This window comes from Ornithorhynchus anatinus, chromosome X2, assembly GCF_004115215.2.
Source record: "Ornithorhynchus anatinus isolate Pmale09 chromosome X2, mOrnAna1.pri.v4, whole genome shotgun sequence".
NCBI classification, from domain to species: Eukaryota; Metazoa; Chordata; class Mammalia; order Monotremata; family Ornithorhynchidae; genus Ornithorhynchus; species Ornithorhynchus anatinus.
The window spans coordinates 21,965,849-21,990,997 of record NC_041750.1 but is presented as its reverse complement, the minus strand read 5'-3'; the positions used below and the strand labels follow the sequence as shown (position 1 = coordinate 21,990,997).

At 43.1% G+C, this 25,149-nt stretch overlaps 1 protein-coding gene across 1 annotated transcript in view; it reads right to left on the bottom strand.

Moving 5' to 3' along the window:
* Positions 1–25,149, bottom strand: part of SYCP2L (synaptonemal complex protein 2 like) — a 43,840-nt gene extending 18,691 nt beyond the window's left edge. Inside the window, exons 1-23 of the mRNA XM_007670596.2 lie at positions 25,066–25,149; positions 23,858–23,932; positions 22,973–23,110; positions 22,759–22,878; positions 21,681–21,785; positions 20,397–20,421; positions 19,523–19,608; positions 19,330–19,418; positions 18,504–18,538; positions 17,831–17,973; positions 15,651–15,703; positions 12,551–12,596; positions 11,147–11,239; positions 11,002–11,062; positions 9,503–9,651; positions 8,369–8,435; positions 6,465–6,580; positions 4,805–4,877; positions 4,653–4,707; positions 4,233–4,290; positions 2,601–2,662; positions 1,806–1,857; positions 496–551 (exon numbers count right to left, since the gene is read on the bottom strand). Of these exons, the coding sequence (XP_007668786.2) occupies positions 496–551; positions 1,806–1,857; positions 2,601–2,662; positions 4,233–4,290; positions 4,653–4,707; positions 4,805–4,877; positions 6,465–6,580; positions 8,369–8,435; positions 9,503–9,651; positions 11,002–11,062; positions 11,147–11,239; positions 12,551–12,596; positions 15,651–15,703; positions 17,831–17,973; positions 18,504–18,538; positions 19,330–19,418; positions 19,523–19,608; positions 20,397–20,421; positions 21,681–21,785; positions 22,759–22,878; positions 22,973–23,110; positions 23,858–23,932; positions 25,066–25,074 (1,766 nt within the window). The 5' untranslated portion in view covers positions 25,075–25,149. The remainder of the gene's footprint in view (positions 1–495; positions 552–1,805; positions 1,858–2,600; positions 2,663–4,232; positions 4,291–4,652; positions 4,708–4,804; positions 4,878–6,464; positions 6,581–8,368; positions 8,436–9,502; positions 9,652–11,001; positions 11,063–11,146; positions 11,240–12,550; positions 12,597–15,650; positions 15,704–17,830; positions 17,974–18,503; positions 18,539–19,329; positions 19,419–19,522; positions 19,609–20,396; positions 20,422–21,680; positions 21,786–22,758; positions 22,879–22,972; positions 23,111–23,857; positions 23,933–25,065) is intronic.

Genomic DNA, 25,149 nt, shown 5'->3' with positions numbered 1-25,149 from the left:
AAAGTCTGCTATGTTAGCTGATTCCTGAGGCAACAAATTTTGGATCATTCTGACACTTTGATTCATTAGAAAATGTGGGGAGCAGAAGTGTAAGGATTTCAGGTATAAGAAAAAAAATTCAAGAATTTAGAGTTGCCAGATTTTTAAGTGTAGCTAAGGGAGTAAATGCTATTTCTTTCTCCCACCATTTTTCAAATGATCAGTTCCTGTCTTCTCTCAAAACGTCACCTACTTCCTTTCTTAGACCTGTTTCTTTAAAGGGCAATTCCCAGACCTGATCTTCCTAAATGGGAATGAAAGTTAAGGATTTCTACTTTAAGAAGTACCGCCTTATCCAAGACTATATAAATAACAGAATTGTATACAATAATAGAAAGCGCTTTTGCACCTTTCTTTGAACTCCTACATAAAAGTAGCAGCAGTCAACCTATTCTAAGGCTAAATGACAGTTCCTTAAAGAGTTGCATTAAAGACCTAAGCTTATACAGGACATACCTTGTTTTCAGTTGGGGATTGTTTTTGCTTAAATATTTTTGCTTTGCAGTAGTGACCTACAAATGAAATCAAGGCAAATCAATTTGGGTAACCCACTCTTAAGGCTATTGCAGTGAGTATTTTAGCACTTCTTAGATAGCAAAGATTAAGTTTAACAGGGCTCTTCTTAAAAAGTTTAAGACTTAAAAATCTAGACACAAGAAAATAACTATTTGAATAACAGAACCTTAAATTTCACATGTGGCTGGGTACCAGTCATCAGGATTATGTACAAAAAAAAAATTAAATATTTCTAAGGTAAATTAGATTGAACAGTAATCCCATTATCTGAGATTTTGGAATGTTCATAACTAGTATAGTTCAGAGAATTTCTTTTAGCACTTTCAACAGAAGAAAAGTCGGGGGTAGGGGCGGTTTCAAATATTGATGGAAATTCAGCTTCCCAATAAATCAATGATATTTACTGAGCACTTACTATGTGCAGAGACCTGTAATAATAGTAATAATTATGATGTTTGTTGAGTGCTTACCACGTGCCAGGCACTATACTAAGCCCTGGGATGGATAGAAGCAAATCGGGTTGGACATAGTCCCTGCCCCAGACGGGGCTCAAAGTTTCAACCCTCATTTTACAGATGGGGTAACTGAGGCACAGAGAAGTTAAGTGACTTGCCCCAGGTCACATAGAAGAAAGGTGGTGGAGCTGTGGTCAGAACCCATGACCTTCTGACTCCCAGTCCCATTCTCTATCCACTAAACCATTCTGTTTCACATGTACTAAGCACGTGGGAGAGCATAATTAAATAGAGTTGGTAGATATGCTCCCTGCCCCCAAGAGAAGCAACATAGACTAGTGTAAAGAACAGGGCCTGGAAGTCAGAAAGGACCTGGTCCCTGCTCCATCACTTGCCTGCTGTGTGTCCTTTTGCAAGGCACTTAACTTCTCTGTGCCTCAGTTAGCTCATCTGTAAAATGGGGATTAAGACTGTGAGCCTCAGGTGGATGGACTGTGTCTAATCCGATTACCTTGAATCTACCCTGGTGCTTAGTACAGTGTCTGGCACATAGTAAGCACTTAAATACCATAAGAAAAGGAGCTTCCCAGGTCCCAACATGTTGAAGTAAGAGACCTTAAGGTCAAATAGAGCTGATGATGTTTCTAAAGACATTCCTGTTTCCTTGCAGAACAATAGGAAAACAAAGAAAGAGCACCAAACTACTTATTAACCTCTCGATATAGAGCCTCACCTAGGCTTTTCTACACTGTACTATCGGAGAGGTCAAGAGGGTGACTTTCAACATTAACTTACCAACTGATGAGACAAAGAATCAGAAGAATGTCCAAAGTCATAAATATTCTCTCTGAAAAGGAAAGGGAAATTGATTTTAGTAAGCCAAAGTCTTATGACATAAGAAAAAAATCTATACTTTCTCCTCTGTATGCAAACAGCCCAGTAAACACTGCTGGCTAGTGTGATTCAGAGACAGGAACTGAAGATAAAGAAACTAAACCAACTAATCCTCCCACCAACATACATAAAGTGGCCACAGGGCATTTCGAACTGTAAAGACAGGAGAGACTGACAAATAATCTAGCCTGTTTTAAACTACCTATTCCGGCTGAGATAATTGGGAGAGTCTGAGCTCTTGGCTAATATTCGACAGGGTTAATGGGACAGACGTAGGAGTTAGTGGCGGTAAGCACAGTTCTTTCCAACCTCCCACCTCCATGGCTCAGACGCTGCCTTTTCCGCAATTTCCTTGCAGGTCCAGTTCCAAACCTTTGCCATCAACCAACCTTGCAGCAGTGCTCCGATTGGATCACTGGGGAGGAACTCAACCTCTCCCAGGGAGATTATCCAACTGTGAATTCACAGGGGTTCTGCCTCCACCTCTGCACCTGTGTTCCTCCACCTCCTGGATTCCTATCTGCCACTCTGCCTCTCCACATCCTCGATCCTCACCCAGTGGCCTCCAGTTGCATTCATACAGGACTTTCTCCATGGGTGCAAATATGATCATTTCAAAATGTACCTTTTCACCACAACTATTCTCAATGAAAGATCTAACCATTAAAAGAAGGCTCTAAGACTTTTATACTGTACTTTGTTTCAGAAATTGTCTGGTTTGGATTTGTTGCTTGACTGGTCTTCTCTGAAACATCTTCCTGAAAGAATTCAAAGGGCAAAGAGTTCAGATGGAGAGAAAACAGATTGAGGCTAAACTGTAGAGACATTCACCAATTACACTCAAGGGGTAAGCAAGACCCAACAAGAGTCGACAATAAAATGAGGAAAGATGAAGAATAAAATGTTGTGGGCCTACTTTATTCTCAGTAGAAACCCTTTAGAGGTTGCCCTAGGGATCATTTTCTGCCCTAGGAGGCCAAAGATGCATCTTATCATTACATATATCATCCAAGACCTCAAGGTTTTGGGGTTTATTTCGTTGGGGGGGGGCGGTTTCAATAGTATTTAAATGTCTACATGTGCCAAGCACTGTACTAAATGTGAGGGTAAATACAACAGGTTGGACACAGTATATGTACTACATGGGGCTCGCAGTGTTAATCCTCATTTTACAGATGAGGTGACTGAGGCAGAGAAAAGTGAACTGACTTGCCCGAGGTCACACAGCAGACAGGTGGCAGGCAGAGTCGGGATTAGAACCCAGATCTCCCCAACTCCCAGATCTATGCTCTCTCCACTAGGCCATGCTGCTTTTCACTATGCCACCCTTTTTTTCTTGCTCCTCAATAACTAAGGATCCATTTCTTAGCTCTGCTCCCTGCATCTGTCATGAACAAGTGCTAAGAAATCCTGGATAATTAAAGCCTTGAAAGAAAACCTAGAAATACCTGGTGCCCTACAGGAAATGGCACCATTAGCAGGCCTGAAACGTAGAAGTCTAATGAATGTAGTATTGTAGAAAGCTCAGGTTCCCTCATTCTTCTCCCCCACCCATCGAACCTCCTCAGAGATGTGCCGTTCTGAGAGAACTATGCCAATACCAAAGTAAAACAGAACTTTTGAGAAACACACTGGTCCAGTGGAAAAATCACGGGCTTGGGATTCATAAGACGTGGGTTCCTTTCCAGACTCTGCCACTCACCTGATTTGGTGACCTAAGGTAAGTCACACTTCTCTGTGCCTCAGTTACCTTAATTGTAAAATCGGAACAAAATGCCTGTTCTCTCCCTCCCTCAGAGACTGAGAGTGCTATGGGGGACAGGGACTGTGTCCAATCTGATTGCAGTATATCCCGGCTCTGCCACTCATCTGCTGTGTGACCTTGGGTAAGACCCTTCACTTCTCTGTGCCTCATTTATCTCATCTGCAAAATGGGGATTGAGACTGTGAGCCCAATGTGGGACAGGGACTGTGTCCAACCTTATTTGCTTGTACCCATCCCAGTGATTAGTACAGAACCTGGCACATAGTAAAGCCCTTTAATTCCACAATTATTATTATTATTACTACTGTCAACTTTGCAATGCTTTTTCCCCAAGTCAAAAATCCAGGAAGAGCTCTGTTCATTAAAAATGTCTGAAAATATTATATGAACAGTTTCCTTGCTCAGGCGTGAATGCAGAGATTTTCACAATCAAAACATTTTTATCCATGAAAAAGTATTTACTGGGCTATGGGTTCCTAATTTTTGAAGATGAATTTAAGGAAAGAATGTGTGAACAGATAGGGGCCGCTTGAGAAGATATCCAATGGGCCAGTAACACATACCTCGGAGGAATGAACCTCTACAACCAAGACCTCCAATGACTTCATCTCAGGTGTTTGGCTATGACCAGTACAAAAAGAAAAACAAAAAGCACTCAGAATACTGTAGTTGCTCTTGCCGATTCACTAAGGAAGATGAACCTAATGCAAAATAGACCTGTTTCAGATATGAAATGCATGGATAAGAGCTTTTCTGGGGTTAGGAGATCATACTTGTGAAAAAAAAAATTGGAGGACCCCTAGTAATCTCATTTCAAAAGTATTTATGCCCCATGACATATGGAGAAACGGAAATCCCATGTTCAGGCTTGCTGGTACAGAAATTATCTTGGCAGTTTTATTGAAGTGCACACTCCTTCTCTTTACTCAACCATCAAACCCATAGTGACAAACATCAAATTTCCTATTTCAGAAATCACTCACCTGGGTTGGCCATTAAATTGGGAAGTGTCCGAGTTGTCCTGTTGGGGGGCTACTTCTAAAGGAGGAATTTTAAGCACAAAATTCTTAAGCATCTACAAGGTAAGCATTTTTTAAAATACCATTTTTTGTAGTTCAAAGCTATTCCTGCTGACCTTGATCTAATCCGGTATCTTCAAATTTAGATATTTGATGCATCTCAGCTGAAGGATCAGTGTCGTTCATTTTCTGCAGGACAGGAAGTTGAAATCATTACAAAGTTCAAATAAACCAACCAAGAATCGATATGACTCACCCCAGTAGAGTTTAGCAATGCTAGGTGGAAAGGAGCAACTGCGTAAATGGAACGAATTGGCAAGGGGAAGAGAGGGACTGAAAGAGCCAGGACCATAGCCACCTCCCAGCAGATCTGGGAGGGCCGGTTCCTCCTGGACCAATGCAGCCTCTTCTCCTTTGGCGCACACAGCTGACCTCAGGAGAATTCATTCAATCATATTTATTGAATGCTTACTGTTCAGAGCACTGCATTAAGCACTTCAGAGAGTAGGGAAGCAGCATAATGTAGTGGATAGAGCCCGGGCCTGGGAGTCTAAAGGTCTAAGGTTCTAATCCCAGCTCCGCCACCTGTCTCCTGTGTGGTCTTGGGCAAGTGCATTCCCTTCTCTGGGCCTCAGTTACCTCATCTGTAGAATGGGAATTAAGACTAGGAGCCCCAAGTGGGACACAGTCCAACCCGATTTTGCTGGTATCCACCTCAGTGCTTAGTGCCTGGCACAGAGTAAGCACTTAAATACCATCATTATTATAATATAACAATAAACAGACACATTCCCTACCCACACTGAGCTTACAGTCTAGAGGGGCGGCGATTACAGTCTAGAACTGGCCCAACCTGGGCTAGCTCACCCCTGGATCCCTAGATCCACTGACCCAGAAAAGACGATCAGACTTTCCTCGCAAAGAACCTCAAGTAGGAGGTAGGATGTGCCAGCTAAATTGGAATGTCTGGTCACCTCACTCTGCCTTTCCTCCCTCCTTACCCATGACCACCAGTTTGGCCGTGACCAGGCCAGAGCCCTGCTTCCCAGAGTACTGAAACAGCATGGCCCACCTCATCACTGATGCTACTGCCTCTGCTTGTCATCCTGCTCCTCGGGGTGTTGGACAATGGAGCAGTTCACCCTCCTCATCCTTCCCACTGGCCCTGCTAAAATTCTCCCAAAACATAAAAAAACCCCACTTTTATTCTTATTAAAAATAAGTGATATTTGTTAAACATTTACTACAGGCCAAGCACTGTATGAAGCACTGGGGCAGATTGAATATAATCAATCACTCAGTAGTATTTATTGAGTGCTTACTGTGTGCAGAGGACTGTACTAAACGCTTGAGAGAATACAATGGAACAGAGTTGTTAGACACGATCCCTGCCCAAAGGAATCTTAAACAGGTTAGATACCATTCTGTCCCACATGGGGATCGAAGTCTAAGTATGAGGGAGAGCAAGTATTGAATCCTCATTTTACAGATGGGGAAACTGAGGTACAGAGAAGTTAAGTGACTTGTCCAAAGTCATACAGCAAGTAAGAGGCAGAGCAGGGGTTAGAACCCAGGTCTTCTGACTCCCAGGATTGTGTTCTTTCGCCTAAACCACATTGCTTCCCCAATCTCTACCCCTGCGACCTAACTCAAAATATCTGCATGATCCTCCTCCGCTTCCTGGACGACTCCATGAGCAGGATTCCTCTGTGGTGCAGCTCAGCTCGATTGCTCTGCCTAGGCTAGAGGACACTGAGCGCTACCCAGAACACTTACTTCTCCTTCAGATGGATCACGAATATCAGAGGCCAACAGGTCCGACGCCGAGCTCGTTTTTTCATTTTGTGAAGGATCTTGCTTGAACTGCAGGAATGTGGATTCAGACATCTCAACTGTAAAATAGTCAAGGAAAAGTTAACAGTTTTCCTCCCCTCCCACCCACCCCCCTCGGAAAGATAGTTTAATAACTAAAATGACTCTCTTCCCTTGCCTTCTATTAAGAATCTTAGAGACTTCATCATTTGAATCGATATCTTTGCTTCCATTTCCGCCTCAAACCTATAATGTCCTGCCCCAGTGACCGTGAGACTAGATTTCTTTCACTAACGTGAAATTCTCACAGTTAAGTATAGCCAATTTTCTAGGAGCATTAGCGTGAACAAGTGAATGAGTGTTTGAGAGTCAGATAAGAGAGGGGGAGGGCAAAGTCCTTGGAAAATCTTTCATTTGCACCATTTATACAAACAACTGGGTTTGGCTACTTAATATACACTGTCACGTATTAGGTGGCACAGCCTTTATAGGACGTATTCCAATCCAGCCAGGTCTCGGAAACTGAAATTTTAAATGAGCTGTTGGATTTTGAGGGATCATGATCTGGGATGTCCCTGTTTTTTGAGTGGGCAACCTAAAAAGGTAAAGTTTGCATGTTTCTGCTAGAATCTTGAATTTCTAGAGGGTCAGGCCCAGCATTCAGCTGAACTTGTTGAAATTAATTTGCTAAACTCAGACTTGAATAAAGCTGAACCTAAAACTCTGCCCCATCTCCCCACCCGATGCCAGTATGTTGTTTTTGTGAGCGTTTGTTTTCAACTAGCCATAATGACAGAGTCAATGTTGCAAGCACAGGTTCTTTTTTTTTAATGGTATTTGTTAAGCACTTACTATGTGCCAGACATTGTTCTAAGCGCTGGGGTAGATACGAGGTAATCAGGTTGGATCCAGTCCATATCCCACGTGGGGCTCACAGTCATAACCCCTATTTTACAGGTGAGGTAACTGAGGCACAGAGAAGTGAAGTGACTTGTCCAAGGTCTCACAACAGGCAAGAGGCGGTGCCGAGATTAGAACCCCTGTCCTTCCGACTCCCAGACTCTATCTTCCTACTTGAAGCCCCATCTCCCTGCCCAGGCGAAAGTCACAGGGACAGAAGGAGAGAAAGGTAGTGGCAAGGGTTTGGGATGGGACACTGTTGTCCTTCTCCCCCAACCCGCTGTGTCCCCATAGCTTTGGCTGAGACACGGAGGCAAGGTGGGAAGGGAGGTAGTGGCTATGCTTAACCTTTAGCAGCTGTTTCTTTGACTAAGTTGATCCTGGGGTTAGGGAAGGGAGGTGAGGAGATAGGAGGAAAACTTATTTCACATCACGGTAGAGGAAGGAGTGGGATATGGAAAGGCCAGGAGTCACCTGCAGTGATTGGACAGAGCATTTCGGCAGGGGCTTATTTATGGGGCAGTAAGCTAATAGCGCAGGATTCATACTGTGAGATGGTCATTAAGAAGCAGTGTGGCTTAGTGGGTAGAGCGCAGGCCTGGGAGTCAAAAGGACCTGGGTTCTAATCTTGGAAATGCCATCTGCTGTGTGACCTTGAACAAGTCAGTTCACTTTTCTGAGTCTCGGTTACCTCATCTGGGAAATGGAGAGTTAGAGAATAAACCCCATTTGGGAGTGGGACTGTGTTCAATCTAATTAACTTGGCTCTAACCCAGCGATTAGAACAGGATTGGCACAAAGTAAGCGACTAACAAGGACCATAGTTATTATTATGACCCTGCTGGTCCCTTGTATGTTTGTCTTTTACCTTTAACTTCTTCATGTCTATAGGAGTTTCTTGCAATCTAACTTTGATACTACCGTTGTTAGGAAAATCCCCAGTAATACTTCAGAGTTTACAGCTGTACCTGTTTGGTTCTCCAAGTTACTGGAAACGACTGGTGATGACTGTTGCTTTCTCTCAGTGGAGGTGCTCTAAACAAACAAAAATGACTTTTTAAAGCATTTATTTTTACCCAAGGTTCTGTTTCCTCTTAAAGAGTAGGAAAAGCAATCCTATTAACCCTCATTCCTATCCAGTAGTTCAGGGAGTGGGTAGAAGGGAGAGGAGGGAGGAAGAGGGTGACAATCCCCAAATTTTCCTCCCAACAAGTAGGGAGGGGAGGGTAGTGAAATGCCCAAGGCCTCTGAAGAAGTCTGGAAGAGGCCAGGAATGGTACAAGGTGGTAGAGACCCCACGTAAGTGGGACCTCCAGGTGGACACAGATGCTACCCTCTTCCTGACCCTGTTCAGGCTTGTCTAAAAGCTGTTCTGCCTTCTCCTGATGCTAGATGGAGGAGAAAGAGGGGTGCTGGTGCTCTTAGAGTGGGAGTCATCTAGAGGTCCCCACGGCTTCCAGGGACCCCACATGGCATTAGCCCCGCTGAGCTGACACAGCCAGGGCATCAGTGGAGGGGAAGGAGGAGCTGGCATGGAGTCAGTCCTTCAAAAGAAGGGCCTGATTGGCCTTCGCATCACAGTCTCTGTCCTGCCCTACATGGGCAAGGAGAAGCAGCATGGTCTAGTGAATACAGCACAAGCTTGGGAGTCAGAAGGACCTAGGTTTTAGTCCCAGCTCTGCCTCTTGTGTCCAACCCGATCATCTTATATCTACCCCAGTGCTTAGAACAGTGCCTGGCACATAGAAAGTGCTTAACAAATATTACAATTGCTATTACCAGCCCCGTCCAGCCAAAACTGCTTCTAGCACCACCACTACAGCTGCAAATAGTTTTCAGGCCAGAACAGCCATTCTTGGGCCTTTTCTTTTACCAGAACGGAATTCCAGCCCCTGGATTTAGCTAAAATGACCCAGATAATACTAGATTTTGAATTGGGATTCAAATCCAGCTCCCTGACACGGGTAAGTAGCATTCAAAAAACATACACTAAAATTTTTTCACCTTAACTACCAATTTCCATTTTTCAACTGAGCTAAAACCATCATTTTACTACATGCTAAAAAGGTACCAAAACATTAAGCAAAAAAAAATAAACTTACCAATATTTTATCTTCTCCTAGAACTTTAATGCTAGAATCGAAGATACTGAATTGAGAATCAAAGTGTATTTCTATTTTCTTTACTTCTTTTTTGCCAATCGTGAGACGATTCTTCAGATTCACATGAAACACTATTTTCCCTTGGGATTCTATTTGGGGGGTGGAGGGCAAAAAGCAGAAATAACTGACAATGAAGATGAAATTTTGTAGTTTTAGGTAACACCACTGCTACTTGTCTGGGGTTTTCTAGAACAAGAATTTGAATACAGCTCCTTCCCACTCTATCTCCCTGTCTTCCCTTTACCCTCATAAACATTACTACTACTACTAATAATAATAATTATGGTCCTTGTTAAGTGCTTATTATGTGCTAACCACTGATCTAAGCGCTGGGGTAGATACAAGTTAATCGGGTTGGACACAGTCCCTGTCCCACGTGGGCCTCTCGCTCTCATCCTCATTTTATAGATGAGATAACTAAGGCACAGAAAAGTGAAGTGACTGCCCAATGGATTAAAAATAAAATCAGCATCCAAGACTCGTCATGGCCCCCTCCCAGTATTTACCATGGAATTGCTTCTTTTTCCCTTGGGGTCTACCTGACCCTTCTACCAACATCAAGAAGCCTAAAACACAAGCATGTGACCACAAACCAATTCAAGAGTCTCCCAGACAATAGTTTCCAAGAAGGCCCAACCAGAAGGACTTTTGAGTATAGTCAAGTTATCCAAAGTTTAGTTGCCTGTCTACCCTAAAGTCAGCCGGATACCTTCAGGACTCATGTGTTGACTGGAAATCATTTCTTCAGTGTAGGCAAAAACTTACTTCGGATGGCCAATGCAACTCCCCTCCCTGCTCCAAACCCTGAAAATCAGCAGCCACTAGTATTAGTGCCCCTGGGGCAGTTTGGCCTTAAATGCGTCAGAAATAACTGACAATGAAGATGAAATTTTGTAGTTTTAGATAACACCACTGCTACTTGTCTGGAGTTTTCTAGAACAAGAAAACAGTTATTTGACTTGGAGCAAATGTTCTTGGAAACTTTAAAACAAAGCCCTGGACGTGCCTACAATTGTTTACCGAAATGAAAATAAAAAGATTGCATTTGGATTCATGAAGATTTTTGTTAAATTCAAAGAAACAGAAATTTTATGTTCAGCCCAAGGAAAGTTCATTACAATTGTTTCCATGTTTTTAGATTATTTCAATGCAAAAGCAAAATTCAGTTGTTTCCTAATTGTACTTGAAAGAGCTAACACTATTTGTTATGTATCTATCCCAGTGTTTAAAACAGTGCTTGACACATAGTAAGCACTTACATACCACAATTATTATTATATTTCTAAACCACAGTTGACATTTACTACTAAAAGTATTGATCATTTGAAAATAGCTTAACTATAGCTCCCTTCCCTCCTAGCTCTGTTTCCCTGCCTCTTTGTTCAGCCCCACCCATCCACAGTTAGGTTAGAAAGCACACATTAATGCCTTGTTCTTACCTTTTACACCGTAACTTTTCACTGCTTCCTTTTCAAGTCTTACTGAATCCCATAGAAGTCCCTTTCAAAAGAACACATACATCCACTTGCACATAACTACTCTTTAAGGATTTTTATATAAGCAAATGGCCAGAAAGATTTTTACCTCCGGATTATTGATGTAAAAAGTTACACTCTGGCTTCCAACATTAAAATCAATCCAAAACTTCTCCAGCTTTTCGTCGGTTGGTTTCCTCATCTGAAAGACACATTTCATATACTCAAACCTCCTCCCCTGCTTCCCCCCAGGTCTCAAATGTGTCATAGCTCCAGTAGGCATTAATCTTTTGTGGAACCATTCAGAACGCTTCACAGAGCCAGAAGGAAGGAAGTGCTTTCTGGAGCTAGGCCATCACTGCTGAAGGCTTCTGACCGAAGAAGTTACTAGGGTGTCTCAGGTGGAGAACGGAAGCAATAAGGATCCTGGAAACAGCTGGAAAAAGTGGGCAAAGGCTGCAGCGGCTACCAAGGTGACTGGCCATACATCCCGCCGGTCTGTGGTGCTACAAAATAGTCGCTTAGCCACACGAGTGCTGTATGTAAATTCTGGCACACAGGTCACAGTGTGTTGCTCCTCTGCCTGCCTATCTGCTTGTTGTACCCACTGCCCTGACCGGAATTCAGCTGCCTAGCACGACAGTGTGCAAGTGTCACCGGGCAAACCACTAGCACTGTAATTTCCCCTTTCTTTGAGAAGCAGCATGGCCTAGTGGAAAGGGCACAGGCCTGGAAGTCAGAGGGTCTGGGTTCTAATCACAGCTACTCCATTTCCCCTCTGTGTAACCTCAGGCAAGTCACTCAAACTTTTCTGTGCCTCACTTTCCCCATCCTTAAAATGGAGATTTAGTTCCTCTTCACCCTCCCCCTTAGATTGTGAGCTCCGTCTGGGACTGTGTCCAACCCAATTACCTTGTATCTCCCCCACTGTTTAGTACAGTGCTTGGCACATAATAAGTGCTTAGCAAATGCCCCAAAGTGTTATTACAAGTAGTACTAGCAGTGTTGTTCCTGCAGAATCTCAATCCCCAAATCTTTGTAAGTGGACCAAGTCTTGTCCACTGTTCACAAGAGATTCAGTGATTATTGCTTATTCAGAATTGTTATAAAAACATGTGCACTCACAAGAACTGTTCCCTAGCTAAGCCCGTTTGTTCAACTAGAATGGCATAAATATCAGAGTTGTAATTTATTTACACTCTTTGGGCCATTCTACATGAAATTTCTTCCTCAAAGTACTTTCCCAAGGTCTTAGTACAGTGCTCTGCACTTAGTAAGCTCTAAGTAAACACGAATGAATGAATGAATAACTCTAGGTTTAGATTTGCTCCTGCAAGACCTGACATTTGTTTTCAAGGAACTGCCTGTCCCTCAAAAGTGTTCATTTGATAGATTTTTCCTTCTGATAACTTTCTAACAATACAGAGCCCTAGTAGTTCCCCATAACCCTATAAGGGGACAAAAGTCATCATTAAAAATACAGCACACACACCAACCAAAGGGTGCAGGATACCTCATTCTCATCAGCAAAGGCAGCGATGCAAGGAAAGGAATACACTCTGAAAAATACAAACACGAATTAATATTTACAAGCATTAAGATGTGTTGTACACATAAAAGAGAGCATGCATAAACTCTAACCAGAGACAACGTTCTCTCAAGTCTAAAGGATTCAAGGAAAGAAAGGATCCTTCTGCCATGATGGCTGTAAGAACCTACTCATCTCTAGACTGTAAGCTCACTGTGGGCAGGGAATGTGTCTGTTTATTGTCATATTATACTCTCCCAAGTGTGTAGTACAGTGGTCTGCATACAATAAGCACTCAATAAATACGATTGAATGAACCCATCTCCCCAAGACTCCTGGAACTACAGACCTACTTCTGTACTAGCTACTTCTCAACTCTAGTACGATTCCAGCGCCTAAATCTCCATGATCCCACAGGATAAATCTAAGTGGTGCGAGACCCTTCTTAAAAGAGAAGATAAATGATGTTGATGCTTCATTTCTGCAGCCTTTTTTGGCAATGGCCTTCAGTAAGGATACATTTAAATTTTTTGCTACCCCTAGAGCTAGACTAGACAAATACCATAAAGCACTTGGAAAAAACAACAAAAGCACAGAACATGTTCCCTGCCCATAAAGACCTTACCTTCTGAGGGAGCACACATAACGATAACATAAGCAGAATACATAAATGAATGCACAACTCAGTGAGTATACACTTATACACAAGTGCTGAGGACGGTATACACAAATGCTAGCTGTTGGGTTGAAGCAGTGTGGCTTAGTGGATAGAGTATGAGTCTGGGAGTCAGAAGGACCTGGGTTCTAATCCTGGCTCCGCCACTTGTCTGCTATGTGACCTTGGACAAGTCACTTCACTTCTCTGTGCCTCAGATACCTCACCTGCAAAATGGGGACAAAGACTGTGAGCCCCATATGGGACATGAACTGTTTCCAACCTGATAACTTTTTTCTACCTCAGCACTTAGTACAGTGCCCGACACACAGTAAGTGCTTAATGAATATTATTAAAAAGAATATGATTCAGGGTGTTGGGAATTAAATCAAAAAAGGAAAAGAGGGCTAAGGTCTGGTTATAGGATAAGGATGTGTATATCTACCCCAGTCCCAGGCACCAGGGATTAGCCAGGGTTTTAACAGATATTGGCTGAGAATAGGTTGTGTAAAACAAAGAAACTAAATTCCTCTCCGCTCCCAGCTTAGAGTCCAATATTTGCTTCTCTCCAAGAATGCAGAACCCCCTCCCCTCCCCATTGCCCCGACTCACTCCCTTTGCTCTACCCCCACCCCACAGCATTTGTCTATATATGTACATATCTATAATTCTATTTATAATTCATTCATTCAATAGTATTTATTGAGCGCTTACTATGTGCAGAGCACTGTACTAAGCGCTTGGGATGAACAAGTCGGCAACAGATAGAGACGGTCCCTGCCGTTTGACGGGCTTACGGTCTAATCGGGGGAGACGGACAGACGAGAACGATGGCACTAAACAGCGTCAAGGGGAAGAACATCTCGTAAAAACCGATGGCAACTAAATAGAATCAAGGCGATGTACAATTCATTAACAAAATAAATAGGGTAACGAAAATATATACAGTTGAGCGGACGAGTACGGTGCTGTGGGGATGGGAAGGGAGAGGTGGAGGAGCAGAGGGAAAAGGGGAAAATGAGGCTTTAGCTGCGGAGAGGTGAAGGGGGGATGGCAGAGGGAGTAGAGGGGGAAGAGGAGCTCAGTCTGGGAAGGCCTCTTGGAGGAGGTGAGTTTTAAGTAGGGTTTTGAAGAGGGAAAGAGAATCGGTTTGGCGGAGGTGAGGAGGAAGGGCGTTCCAGGACCGCGGGAGGACGTGACCCAGGGGTCGACGGCGGGATAGGCGAGACCGAGGGACGGCGAGGAGGTGGGCGGCAGAGGAGCGGAGCGTGCGGGGTGGGCGGTAGAAAGAGAGAAGGGAGGAGAGGTAGGAAGGGGCGAGGTGATGGAGAGCCTCGAAGCCTAGAGTGAGGAGTTTTTGTTTGGAGCGGAGGTCGATAGGCAACCACTGGAGTTGTTTAAGAAGGGGAGTGACATGCCCAGATCGTTTCTGCAGGAAGATGAGCCGGGCAGCGGAGTGAAGAATAGACCGGAGCGGGGCGAGAGAGGAGGAAGGGAGGTCAGAGAGAAGGCTGACACAGTAGTCTAGCCGGGATATAACGAGAGCCCGTAATAGTAAGGTAGCCGTTTGGGTGGAGAGGAAAGGGCGGATCTTGGCGATATTGTAGAGGTGAAACCGGCAGGTCTCGGTAACGGATCGGATGTGTGGGGTGAACGAGAGGGACGAGCCAAGGATGACACCGAGATCGCGGGCCCGAGAGACGGGAAGGATGGTCGTGCCATCCACGGTGATAGAGAAGTCCGGGAGAGGACCGGATTTGGGAGGGAAGATGAGGAGCTCAGTCTCGCTCATGTTGAGTTTTAGGTGGCGGGCCGACATCCAGGTGGAGACGTCCCGGAGGCAGGAGGAGATGCGAGCCTGAAGGGAGGGGGAGATGTAGATCTGCGTGTCATCTGTGTAGAGATGGTAGTCGAAGCCGTGAGAGCGGATGAGTTCACCGAGGGAGTGAGTGTAAATGGAGAACAGAAGAGGGCCGAGAACTGACCCTTGAGGAACTCCAACAGTTCAAGGATGGGAGGGGGAGGAGGCTCCAGCGAAGGAGACCGAGAATGACCGGCCAGAGAGGTGAGAGGAGAACCGGGAGAGGACAGAGTCCGTGAAGCCAAGGTGAGATAAGGTATGGAGGTATGGAGGAGATAAGGTATTTATAATGATGCCTGTTTACTTGTTTTGATGTCTGCCTCCCCCTTCTAGATCGTAAGCCCGTTGTGGGCAGGGATTGTGTCTCTCTATTGCTGAATTGTACTTTCTAAGAGCTTAGTACAGTGCTCTGCAAATAGTAAGTGCTCAATAAACACGATTGAAAGAGAGATTGAGATACCCTCTGCAAAAATTAATACTCCCTCCTCTTTGGATCTTAGGAATAGTGTAGTGTGGGCTTAGAGACAACAAACATTGCAAATACAGTGGGAATAAGACTTAACTCTTACCTTCTTTGATCACCAAGTCTGCTATTTAGAAGATTAAGAAATTTTCTGCTATCCTTAAAGACAAAGAATGTTCACTTGGTGCTGGTTTCGAGGGTTCAAACAATATTAAACCAAATTCTTATTGACTTAAATATTACAATGGTTGAGTTTAAAACATTTAGACAGAATTACACATTTCTGCTAGATCATGGATGTGATTACTGTTGGTTTGTGTGTGGGGGTGGGGGCATGAGGTATGACCCAGTACAACACTACTAGTTTTCCTTACGACAGGGTTTTGGAAGAACACGAGCCCAGTGGTATAGGATAACTCTGTGCAATACATTTCTTTTTTCCAAAGGGGCCTTAGCCCAGGTAAACATGGAAATCATAATGCATTATAAAGTCCAAAAAATTCAAAATAGCCATATCAGATATAACGACTGTAAAACACTTCTTTTAGCAAAGTGTACATTTACAGTATTACACGGGTGCTTTAATTCTACGTGTTCGATAGAGGAAAGAAACACTTCAATTTCAACATGTCTGTTCTGCTTGGATTGCTAAATCAATAATTGCCTAGACATCCCTGTATGGACTGTGTATACATGGGCAATTCTCTGGGGCCAGACCATGTGGTATTCATCCAGGCTTCCCAGTGGACTGGGCCAAAGGCTGACTGAGCCAAAGAATAGCCTCCAATCATGACACTTGAACTGAAGCCATCAAGTGGTCTGAGCACCAGAGGCCATCCGAATGGGAGCAAGAAATGGAAGGAGGAGAGGGAGAGGCATAAAAACGGGAGGAAGTTGGAGAATGGGACAAAGGAGAAAGAAATAAGAAACACAGAAGAGCATGAGAGGGTGATGGGGCATGAGAGGAATAACAGGGAGGCATGAAATAGGGGTAAATATCAGGAGGGGGACAGAGAGAGACAAATAGGAAGACTAAAAAATCCAAAAATATTTCCCAGTTTTCAGTTCATTTAAATTGCTTGACTTAAATTTAAGTCAACTCATTTAAATTGCTCACAGTCTTAATTTCCATTTTATAGATGAGGTACTTGAGGCACAGAAGTGCCTTGCCCAAGGCACTTAAATGACTTGCCCAAGGTCATATGGCAACAAGTGGTGGAGCTGGAATTAGAACCCAGGTCCTTCTGACTCCCAGGCTTATGCTTTATCCACTAGGCCAAGCTACTTCTCACGTACTTCTAAAAGGCCTTCATTTTTACGTGGAAACAATGTTCAGTTTCATTAATAAGCAGTAAATATGTTAAATAGGGTTCAAAAATTTTCCCTACTTTTACTGATTGATTTCAATATCATCATCTTAGTCACCTGATCAGCGGGTTAAGAGTTTTCATTTTCCCATTATCCCTAATAGGCTCACAGATTAAGTGGGTGAGAAGCAGTGTGTCTTAGTGGACAGAGCACTGGCCTGGGAGACAGAAGGACCTGGGTTCTAATCCCAACTCCACCACTTGTCTGCTGTGTAACCTTGGGCAAATCACTACAATTCTCTGTGCTTCAGTTTCCTCATCTGTAAAATTGGGATTAAGACAGAACCCCATGTGGGGTTCTGCATCACCCTAACTTGCTCCCTTTGTTCTTCGCATCTCCCAGCCCCAAGGCACTTATGTACGTAACTGTAATTTATTTATATTAATGTCCGTCTCCCCCCTCCCAGACTATAAGCTCCTTATGGGCAGAGAATGTGTCTGTTTATTGTTGCATTGTACTCTCCCAAGCGCTTAGTTCAGTGCTCTGCACACAGTAAGTGCTCAATAAATAAGATTGAATGACTGAAATAATGAAATATTATTTACTGAGACTTCAACAGGGCCCCTTTACCACCAGACTTGGACTCTGAGTTTTATCTTATGCTGATTTTGTATTTATATTATCTCATCTTTTCTATTATACCTGTTCCTGCTTTATTGTAAGATTGAGAGTCCCTAGAGGGACAGATACTGTAATTCTCACACCTATATTTTCCCCACCAAAGCATAGTGCCCTACACATAGTAGGTGTTCAATATGTACTATTATTACTAGACAGAAAGAGAATAGTGGCATCATTGATAAGAACTGGAATCTTTCCAAAGGATTTCAAGTTCTCAGATTGCATTTCAGTTGCTCATTTAAAAAAAAAAAAAAACACCAAACTTTACAAAACTTGATTTTCTGAAAGCGTTCTCACCGTCTCAAAGTCTCTGTCCTTTATCTCTTTGAAAGCTAGAGCAATAAAGCTATCTTCAAACCATTTATGAACAAGGTTGTCCCTGGATTTCTTGGCCATCAACCTGCACAGAGCTTCAGAAATGGCAGCCTGGACGTCATAGTCTACGACAACAAGCGATCGACATGAATACAGGCTTACAAAAAGGCTTTGGGCACAGCGCAAGGAAAACCAACAGCTTCTCAGATCAACACAAAGTGGGAACTGAATATTCAACCTTGGACGACCACCATTACTTCCATGCAGTCAATAAGCATATTATTAAATGACATTTGAATGATGGGAATGGCTTGGGATGGTTTAATCATGAACACGATAGCTTTAAGCACTACGGGGAAAGAAAATATCAGAAAATAATACGAAAATTTGACACCCTCTTAAGTTATGACCCATATGAAGGAAGCTCTTGAATAAATAAGATGGATGGAGGCACTATATTATACCAGCCCAGGTTATTTAAAATCCATTAAAAAGGAGGAGTGATTAGATAGCAAAAGCTGATGAATACTTTTGGTTCCTGGATTTTTTAAGATAAACTTCTCTCTCTAAAATGTGCAAGTGTCAAAACTGAATATTGTAACGTGTGTGCACAGTTTTCACAATAAAAGTTCAATAATACTTCTAAATGTCTTACCCCCTATTTCCAGAATTGTCCTTGCAAGGTCTTGACTGAAAAAAAAATAAATCACAGTTTTCCAAAAATGTGATTAGATCATTTTATGTTAAGGACATACAGCAATTGGTAAACAATGTGACTTGTGTTGGGTCAGTTACCCCCATTTCTAAATCAGGTTAAACTTTAATAACTTTAATTTATGCTTCTCATTAAAGTACTGAACTCAATCTAATTCCTAAACCAAGTTTTAATTGCTGTAAGATCTTAACCAAGACTATGTCCTTTCATGGAGATTTCAAACTGGGCTGAAAAACACTACGCAGACCAGACTTTTTTTTATAAATGAGGCCAACAGAAATTCCAAATCACAAGAATTTTCAATGGAATCGTCAAATCTACGATCAAAATAAAACTGAGTCAGTTCTCAGCACATGGCAGCTCAGAATACAGAATTTATAGAACCCAGATCAAAACTGCGGTGTAATTTCAGTATCAGTTTTTAAAAATGGAGACAGATTTAGAGTAATTGTCCCTAATCCATGAATTTTAAATTAAATTTATATTTCGAGAATACTAAATTTAGAGAAATTACTGGATTTGTCAATTCACTTGATCCAAAATTCAAGTTTCTACAACATTGTTACATTGTTGAAGCTCACTGACTAAATGATGCCCCAGTGGCCTGAAAAAGTCAATGGTTCTTGCTAAAGCCATACTACCAAGGTGAGACTTTAGAGAGAATAAAGCCTAATACGTATCACTATTATACACGTATAACAATATTATACTATTATACGTATCATTATTAATGTCTTCCCACTCAATGGGTTTGAAGTTCACTCACGTAAGCACATGTATATCTTCTGACAAAGATAATTTCTTTCTTTCTTCACGGGGTAATGTGTCCAGAATGGAGTTTAGGGTCCTCAAGGCCTTTTAAACAGAGTACATCTCAAAAAATGAGGAACTACAGCCCAGAAATCCACTTTAATTTTCTTCATTATTTCTTAGACACTTAGCTCCTTGGTTGCACATACCTCTTGCCGAATGATAAAACTGATTTTCTTCTCTGTAACTACCAGTCCTATGCTGAGTAAGAATGAATCCAACAACTGGATTTTTCCTGAAAACATTAAAAAAAAAAGTCAAGTTTCAGCTGAAGAATTTTCAATACATCAACCCAATTCTGGCAATATAAGTAGACTTCCTCAGGGCTCTGTCTACCCTCTTTCTCAGGTTTGTACCATTTCATCCCAGCTCCCAAACCCACATCTCTCTCTCTCTCTCTCTCTCTCTCTCACACACACACACACACACACACACAGAGCCTTTCCCACCCCCAAAGCCCCTACATTTCAGCAAATCAAGCCAGCTTCTGAACGGGATATACCAAGCAACAACAGAAGAGGAAAAGTGGCACAACAAACATCACGTCAAACGGTGAACAAATCACTCATTTGTCTCTGCCTGAACTTTTCAAATCCCGCTCTGAATGGGACTAATACTGATTCCATTTTCCCCTGCGCTCTAGCACAAACACAAACAGGACAGCTCACGAAGGGTATCCTCTCTGGCCTTGTGCAGTGAATGGAAAGGGCACGGAGCAGACTGTGATGCGCCTTTGGGTAGAGTAGCTCAGTGACTCACCCCCCTCCAATGCAGACTGTCCTCCCATTCACTCCTAACAGCAATTTAGGTAGAAGAGCCATGCGACATGCCAGCAGTCATCCACGATGTTTTAAATAGTACTTATCCCAAGTGCTTAACTACTGTGCTCTGTACTCAGTAAGTGCTCAATAAATACCATTGATTGATTAATTATACCTGTCCCCCTAAGCCACATCACTGGCAGGGAGGTGCTGTCCCTCTATAAGGCACTTTTAGCTTACAAGTAGCTAGTAATTTACTCACCTTCACTACTGCGTTTCAAAATGACCTAGTCAAAGAGAAACCCAAAATTAACTAGAAAACAAAAAGGCCAGTGGACTTAAAAATGTGAATTGTTTAACTCAGAAACATCAATTATGTTGGACTTCCATAACAGCTTTTTTCTCCTTAAAATACAATAAAATGTCAATTAGCTAAGTTGAGACTGAGACGGTCTTTTAGAAAAATCCTTAAATTCTGTATATTACATCCTTTACCTATCCATCAGGTGAGTCGAGAAGAAACAGATCCCCAATTTCTAGGGAGAGGGGCAGTCCGAGGGGCAGGAGAGAGTCCTCACCCTCCTGGAGGAACAAGCACCATCCTTCAGCTGCCTGCCCATATCTTGGGCTGGGTCACATGCAGTCATTACTATGGCTGGTCTCATTCCCCTCCCACAGAAATATTACTGAAGCAGACCTGCTCCCATCAGCCTGCCCATTTCCTTGCCAACTACCTGATCTGGGCCAGGAGCAGTTACCTCCCTCATATCAATGACATTTATTGATCACTTACTGTGTGCAGAGTACTGTACTAAACACCAAGAGAAAGTACAAAATATATACCTGGTCCCTACTACACATTTGTCCTCCACTGTGTCATTTACCCATCCAGTTCTGACACCTATCATGGCTCCTGTACCGAACTGCCTCTTTGGCATGGCTTGGTGTGTAATTATCCATTAATGGGAAAAAAGAGGATAGTGCTACCTTCTGCTATATCTTCATATTTATCCTTGTAAATAATGTATTAAGTATCCCCCATTAGACTGAAAGATCTTAAGGGGCAGGAACCATTAGATTGCAAGCTGCTCCCTAGTAGATGGTAAGCTTTTTGACTGGATGGATCGTGTCTAGCAACCCTATTGTATAGTACTCTCCCCAGCACTTAGTATTGTGTTTTGCACCCAGTAAGCACTCAATAAATACCTCTGATCGACTGATTCGTTCGCTTCTGGTGGACACCTAAGTACTTAGGGCTCTGCACACGGTAGGAACTCAATAAATGGCACTGATAATGATGACAGTGAAGAGATTCTTCACTTTTTTCCCATCCTACCCCTCAAATTGGATGGCCATGAGAGAATTATGATGATTCCCACAGAAAATGGAGCCTTCAAATTTAAATTAAGATGATCTTCAATACTGTTCAATATCTCATAAAAATCCAAATTTTCACAGATGCTCTCAAGATACCTACAGGGAAGAACTGATAAACAGACTTGTGACAGAACAAATTGCCCCCACTCCCATGTACTAATATACTTACCAATGCAATGTCAAAAAAATCCTCTGTCACATTAATTAAGGACGGAGTTAAGGCCAGCTCTTTGATGGTCAGAAATCCTATTGTTCTTTCAAACCAGGAAACCATGTACAAATAGAAAGAAATACAAGGTCACACCTCCTACAAGGTGCTCAGATACTGCTATTACTTCTCTGGGCTGCTTTATTCATTCACTCGTATTTATTGAGCACTTACTGTGTGCAGAGCACTGTACTAAGCATTTTGTTCACTGGCCATTTGCTCAAGGGTCCAGGGCCCGTAAATGCTCAACAGCATTTTCCCTCTCACCAACCTACTCTGTCTTGCCGCTGGTCCCCTCTAAAAATCAGTCCTATACATTCTTGAGAGGGAAAGACACATTCCCATTTTGGGGAGATGAATAAACTCTGACATGGTCTCATCAGAACCTTAATCTTGTATGTGTGTGTCACACTACAGAATCGATTGTTAGGGCCAGCTAAAATTCTGCACAGACCTCCCTCAAGTGGAATCTACATAATTCATCCCTTTGGAGGTGAGAAAAATCAGATTGAGGGGATGGGATTTGGTCTAGCTGCCAGTTATTAATTTTGTAAATTGTCATGAAATTGGGAAAACTTCAAAAATATAACAGTTATATAGCCAACTCCATCTCCACAGATCAAACTACATTATCCTAGTTATACATTTTGAAGCACTGGTAATTTTTTTTAATAGCATTTGTTAAGCATTTACTATGTAAATGTACTGCTGTACTGTACTGCCACTGTACTGCTGGCACTTTTTAGAGCTGGCAAACAGAGCCTCTTCTGGTGGGGACCCGTGAATAGCTCATTGTGGGGAGGGAACATGTCTGCCAACTCTGTTAGTTGTACTCTCCCAAGTGCTCAGCACAGTGCTCTGCACATAGTAAGTGCTCAAAAAATACTATTGATGATGTTGATGATTGGAGGAGACACTGTCATTCTTCTTCAATGTTGTGGCAAGACAGCCCCAATCTCACGAAGCCTATGCTCCCATATCGTATAGTCACCTCAGTTCAATTAAGGAAGGTTAATGAACATGCAAATAGGATACTTATCTTTGAAATAAATCCATAACGGATTAACAAATGTTCATCTTCTTCAAGATCACCTTTGAAGAACTGTTTAATGCATTTCAGCAACAGTGAGACATTGTGGAATTCATTCTTATCCAATTCCTATAAAATAGGTGATGCCCAGCATTAACATTGAAGAAAATGGGTACCTTCTGGCATCATTTTTAAATACAAAATCAAAAGTTAAATTGCTTGCCTTATTTATCAGCCTGTCGAGATGATTCAGTAGCGGTTTGTCACATTTTTGAGGAACATAGGTCACTTTTAGAGGAAATAGTTCATTTATTTTCTGAAATCCTTTGCCATTAAATACATCAGTTATAAGTGACTGAAACTGGAAATAAAAATACAGGTTGTAAGGTATATACTTTTAAGAGCCTTCCATTACTATTCAAAACAATAAATGTGATTTAGACTGGGGAGTTGAGCAGGGGAGTGCTCCTAATAAAGGAGAGAAGAAGTGTAACATAATGTACTTTAGTTTTTATTTGGGTGTAGAGAGGAAAGCAAGGAGGAGGGAGAGAAGGTGGGGTGGAGGGTGAGGAAGAGAAAGGTATTAAAAGTCAGAAAAACATAGTATTTCAAAATTTTTGCAACCATGACACAAACAGAAAAATCTGGGATTGTTTTTTCCAGTAAATTAATACTATAGAGAAAACTACCTTATCCTTATTGTTCACCCAGGCACATAATATAAAGAATAATTTGTAAAACTCAGATGCAGAAATGTAGCATTCCTTTTATGGAATAATGTTTTTCCATCCTAAATAATAAGTTCTACTATTTTAGAATTCAGTAGCATAGATTTTCCTGGCCAAATCTCACAATTCAATTTCTTTTTAGCAAAGAAGAAAGTTGTAAAGACATTCTTTTTTGTCTCAAATGAAGTACTCCAGTCACCTTCATTTTTGAAACTACACACACGGTAAGGCAGTTTAAGTTCCTACAACTGATTTTAAAGGGTTTTTCCAAGCACATATTGGTAAAGAACTCATCCTTAGTTCATTGCTGTTTGGGGGATAAATCAGAAACAGGGTTAATCAAAGAAATTAGGAAAACAAAAGATGAGGTGGATATTTACATAGAATTCTTCTGGTTCTGTCTTAGTGTCCTTATCTCCTTTGGCCATTGATGAAGTGGTTTCTCTTTCCTCTATCTGGACACAGTGAGAAATTGCTTTGCATTTTTATTAGAGAAACATTCCAGAGAGACAAAGAAAACACAACGCCTTTTGAAGACATGTGAAGGTATGAAATTAATGATGAAAGTTGAGCACTACTCTGCACATAGTAAGCACTCAAATCCCACTAATTGATCGCAATCGGTCTGTTCATGGCTCTTCAGCAGAAACTCCAAGCAACACTCAAAAATGCTACAGACTCAGCCAGGTTTCATCTCAGTTTGGAAAAGAATCATTTTCAAGAAGCGAGTGCCGAAATAACCTGGGGTCTGCAAGTATTTGAGAGAACGTAACCTTTTTGAGCATGGAGGCCCTGGATGTTTGGCGGGGGGGGGGAGTTGCAGAAGTATTTGTTGAGCGCTTAGCGTGTGCAGAGCACTGAACTAAGCGCTTGGGAGAGACCAATACGAGAATAGACACAGTCCCTGCCCACAACGATGGTCCTCGGAGGGGCGGGGCGGGGGGAGAGACAGGCCCTGAAAGGGGGGGGAGACAGGGGCTGGAGAATGGGGGACAAGGGTCCTGCGGGGGCTGGAGAATGGGAGAGAGGGGTCCTGCGGGGGCTGGAGAATGGGAGAGAGGGGTCCTGCGGGGGCTGGAGAATGGGAGAGAGGGGTCCTGCGGGGGCTGGAGAATGAGGGAAATGGGTCCTGCGGGGGCTGGAGAATGGGGGAGAAGGGTCCTGCGGGGGGCTGGAGAATGGGGGAGAAGGGTCCTGCGGGGGGCTGGAGAATGGGGGAGAAGGGATCTAGAGGGCTGGGGAAAACCGCCCTTACTTACAGGGGAAGGGAAAGCGCTCCCCTTGCTGTGGCCTCAGTCAAATACCTAACGTGTCCTCTTCAGTCCGATCCCACCTCCTCGGCCAGAGGCTGGCCACAACTCGCTAGCCCAAAGCCAACCGTGGAGCCGCGGGGAGATCAGCCGGCAGGCTGGTCCTGTGGTGCCGGGCGGTGCTCTGCGCCGCGCTGCTCCCTCCGACCCCCCGGATTCTCACCCCTCAGGCCCGGGCCTGGGGCCCCCCGGGATGGTCCGGTCCTCCATCCCCCCCTCCCTCGGGCTCTGTCCGGCCAAGGGACAGCCAGGAGGCCCCGAGCCCCGCTCCCACTCACCGCCTGCATCTCGCTGCTCCCGGGCCGGGAGGCTCCTCCCTGGTCCAGCTGGGCCGAGCCGCGCTAACGAAGCACGGGGATCCA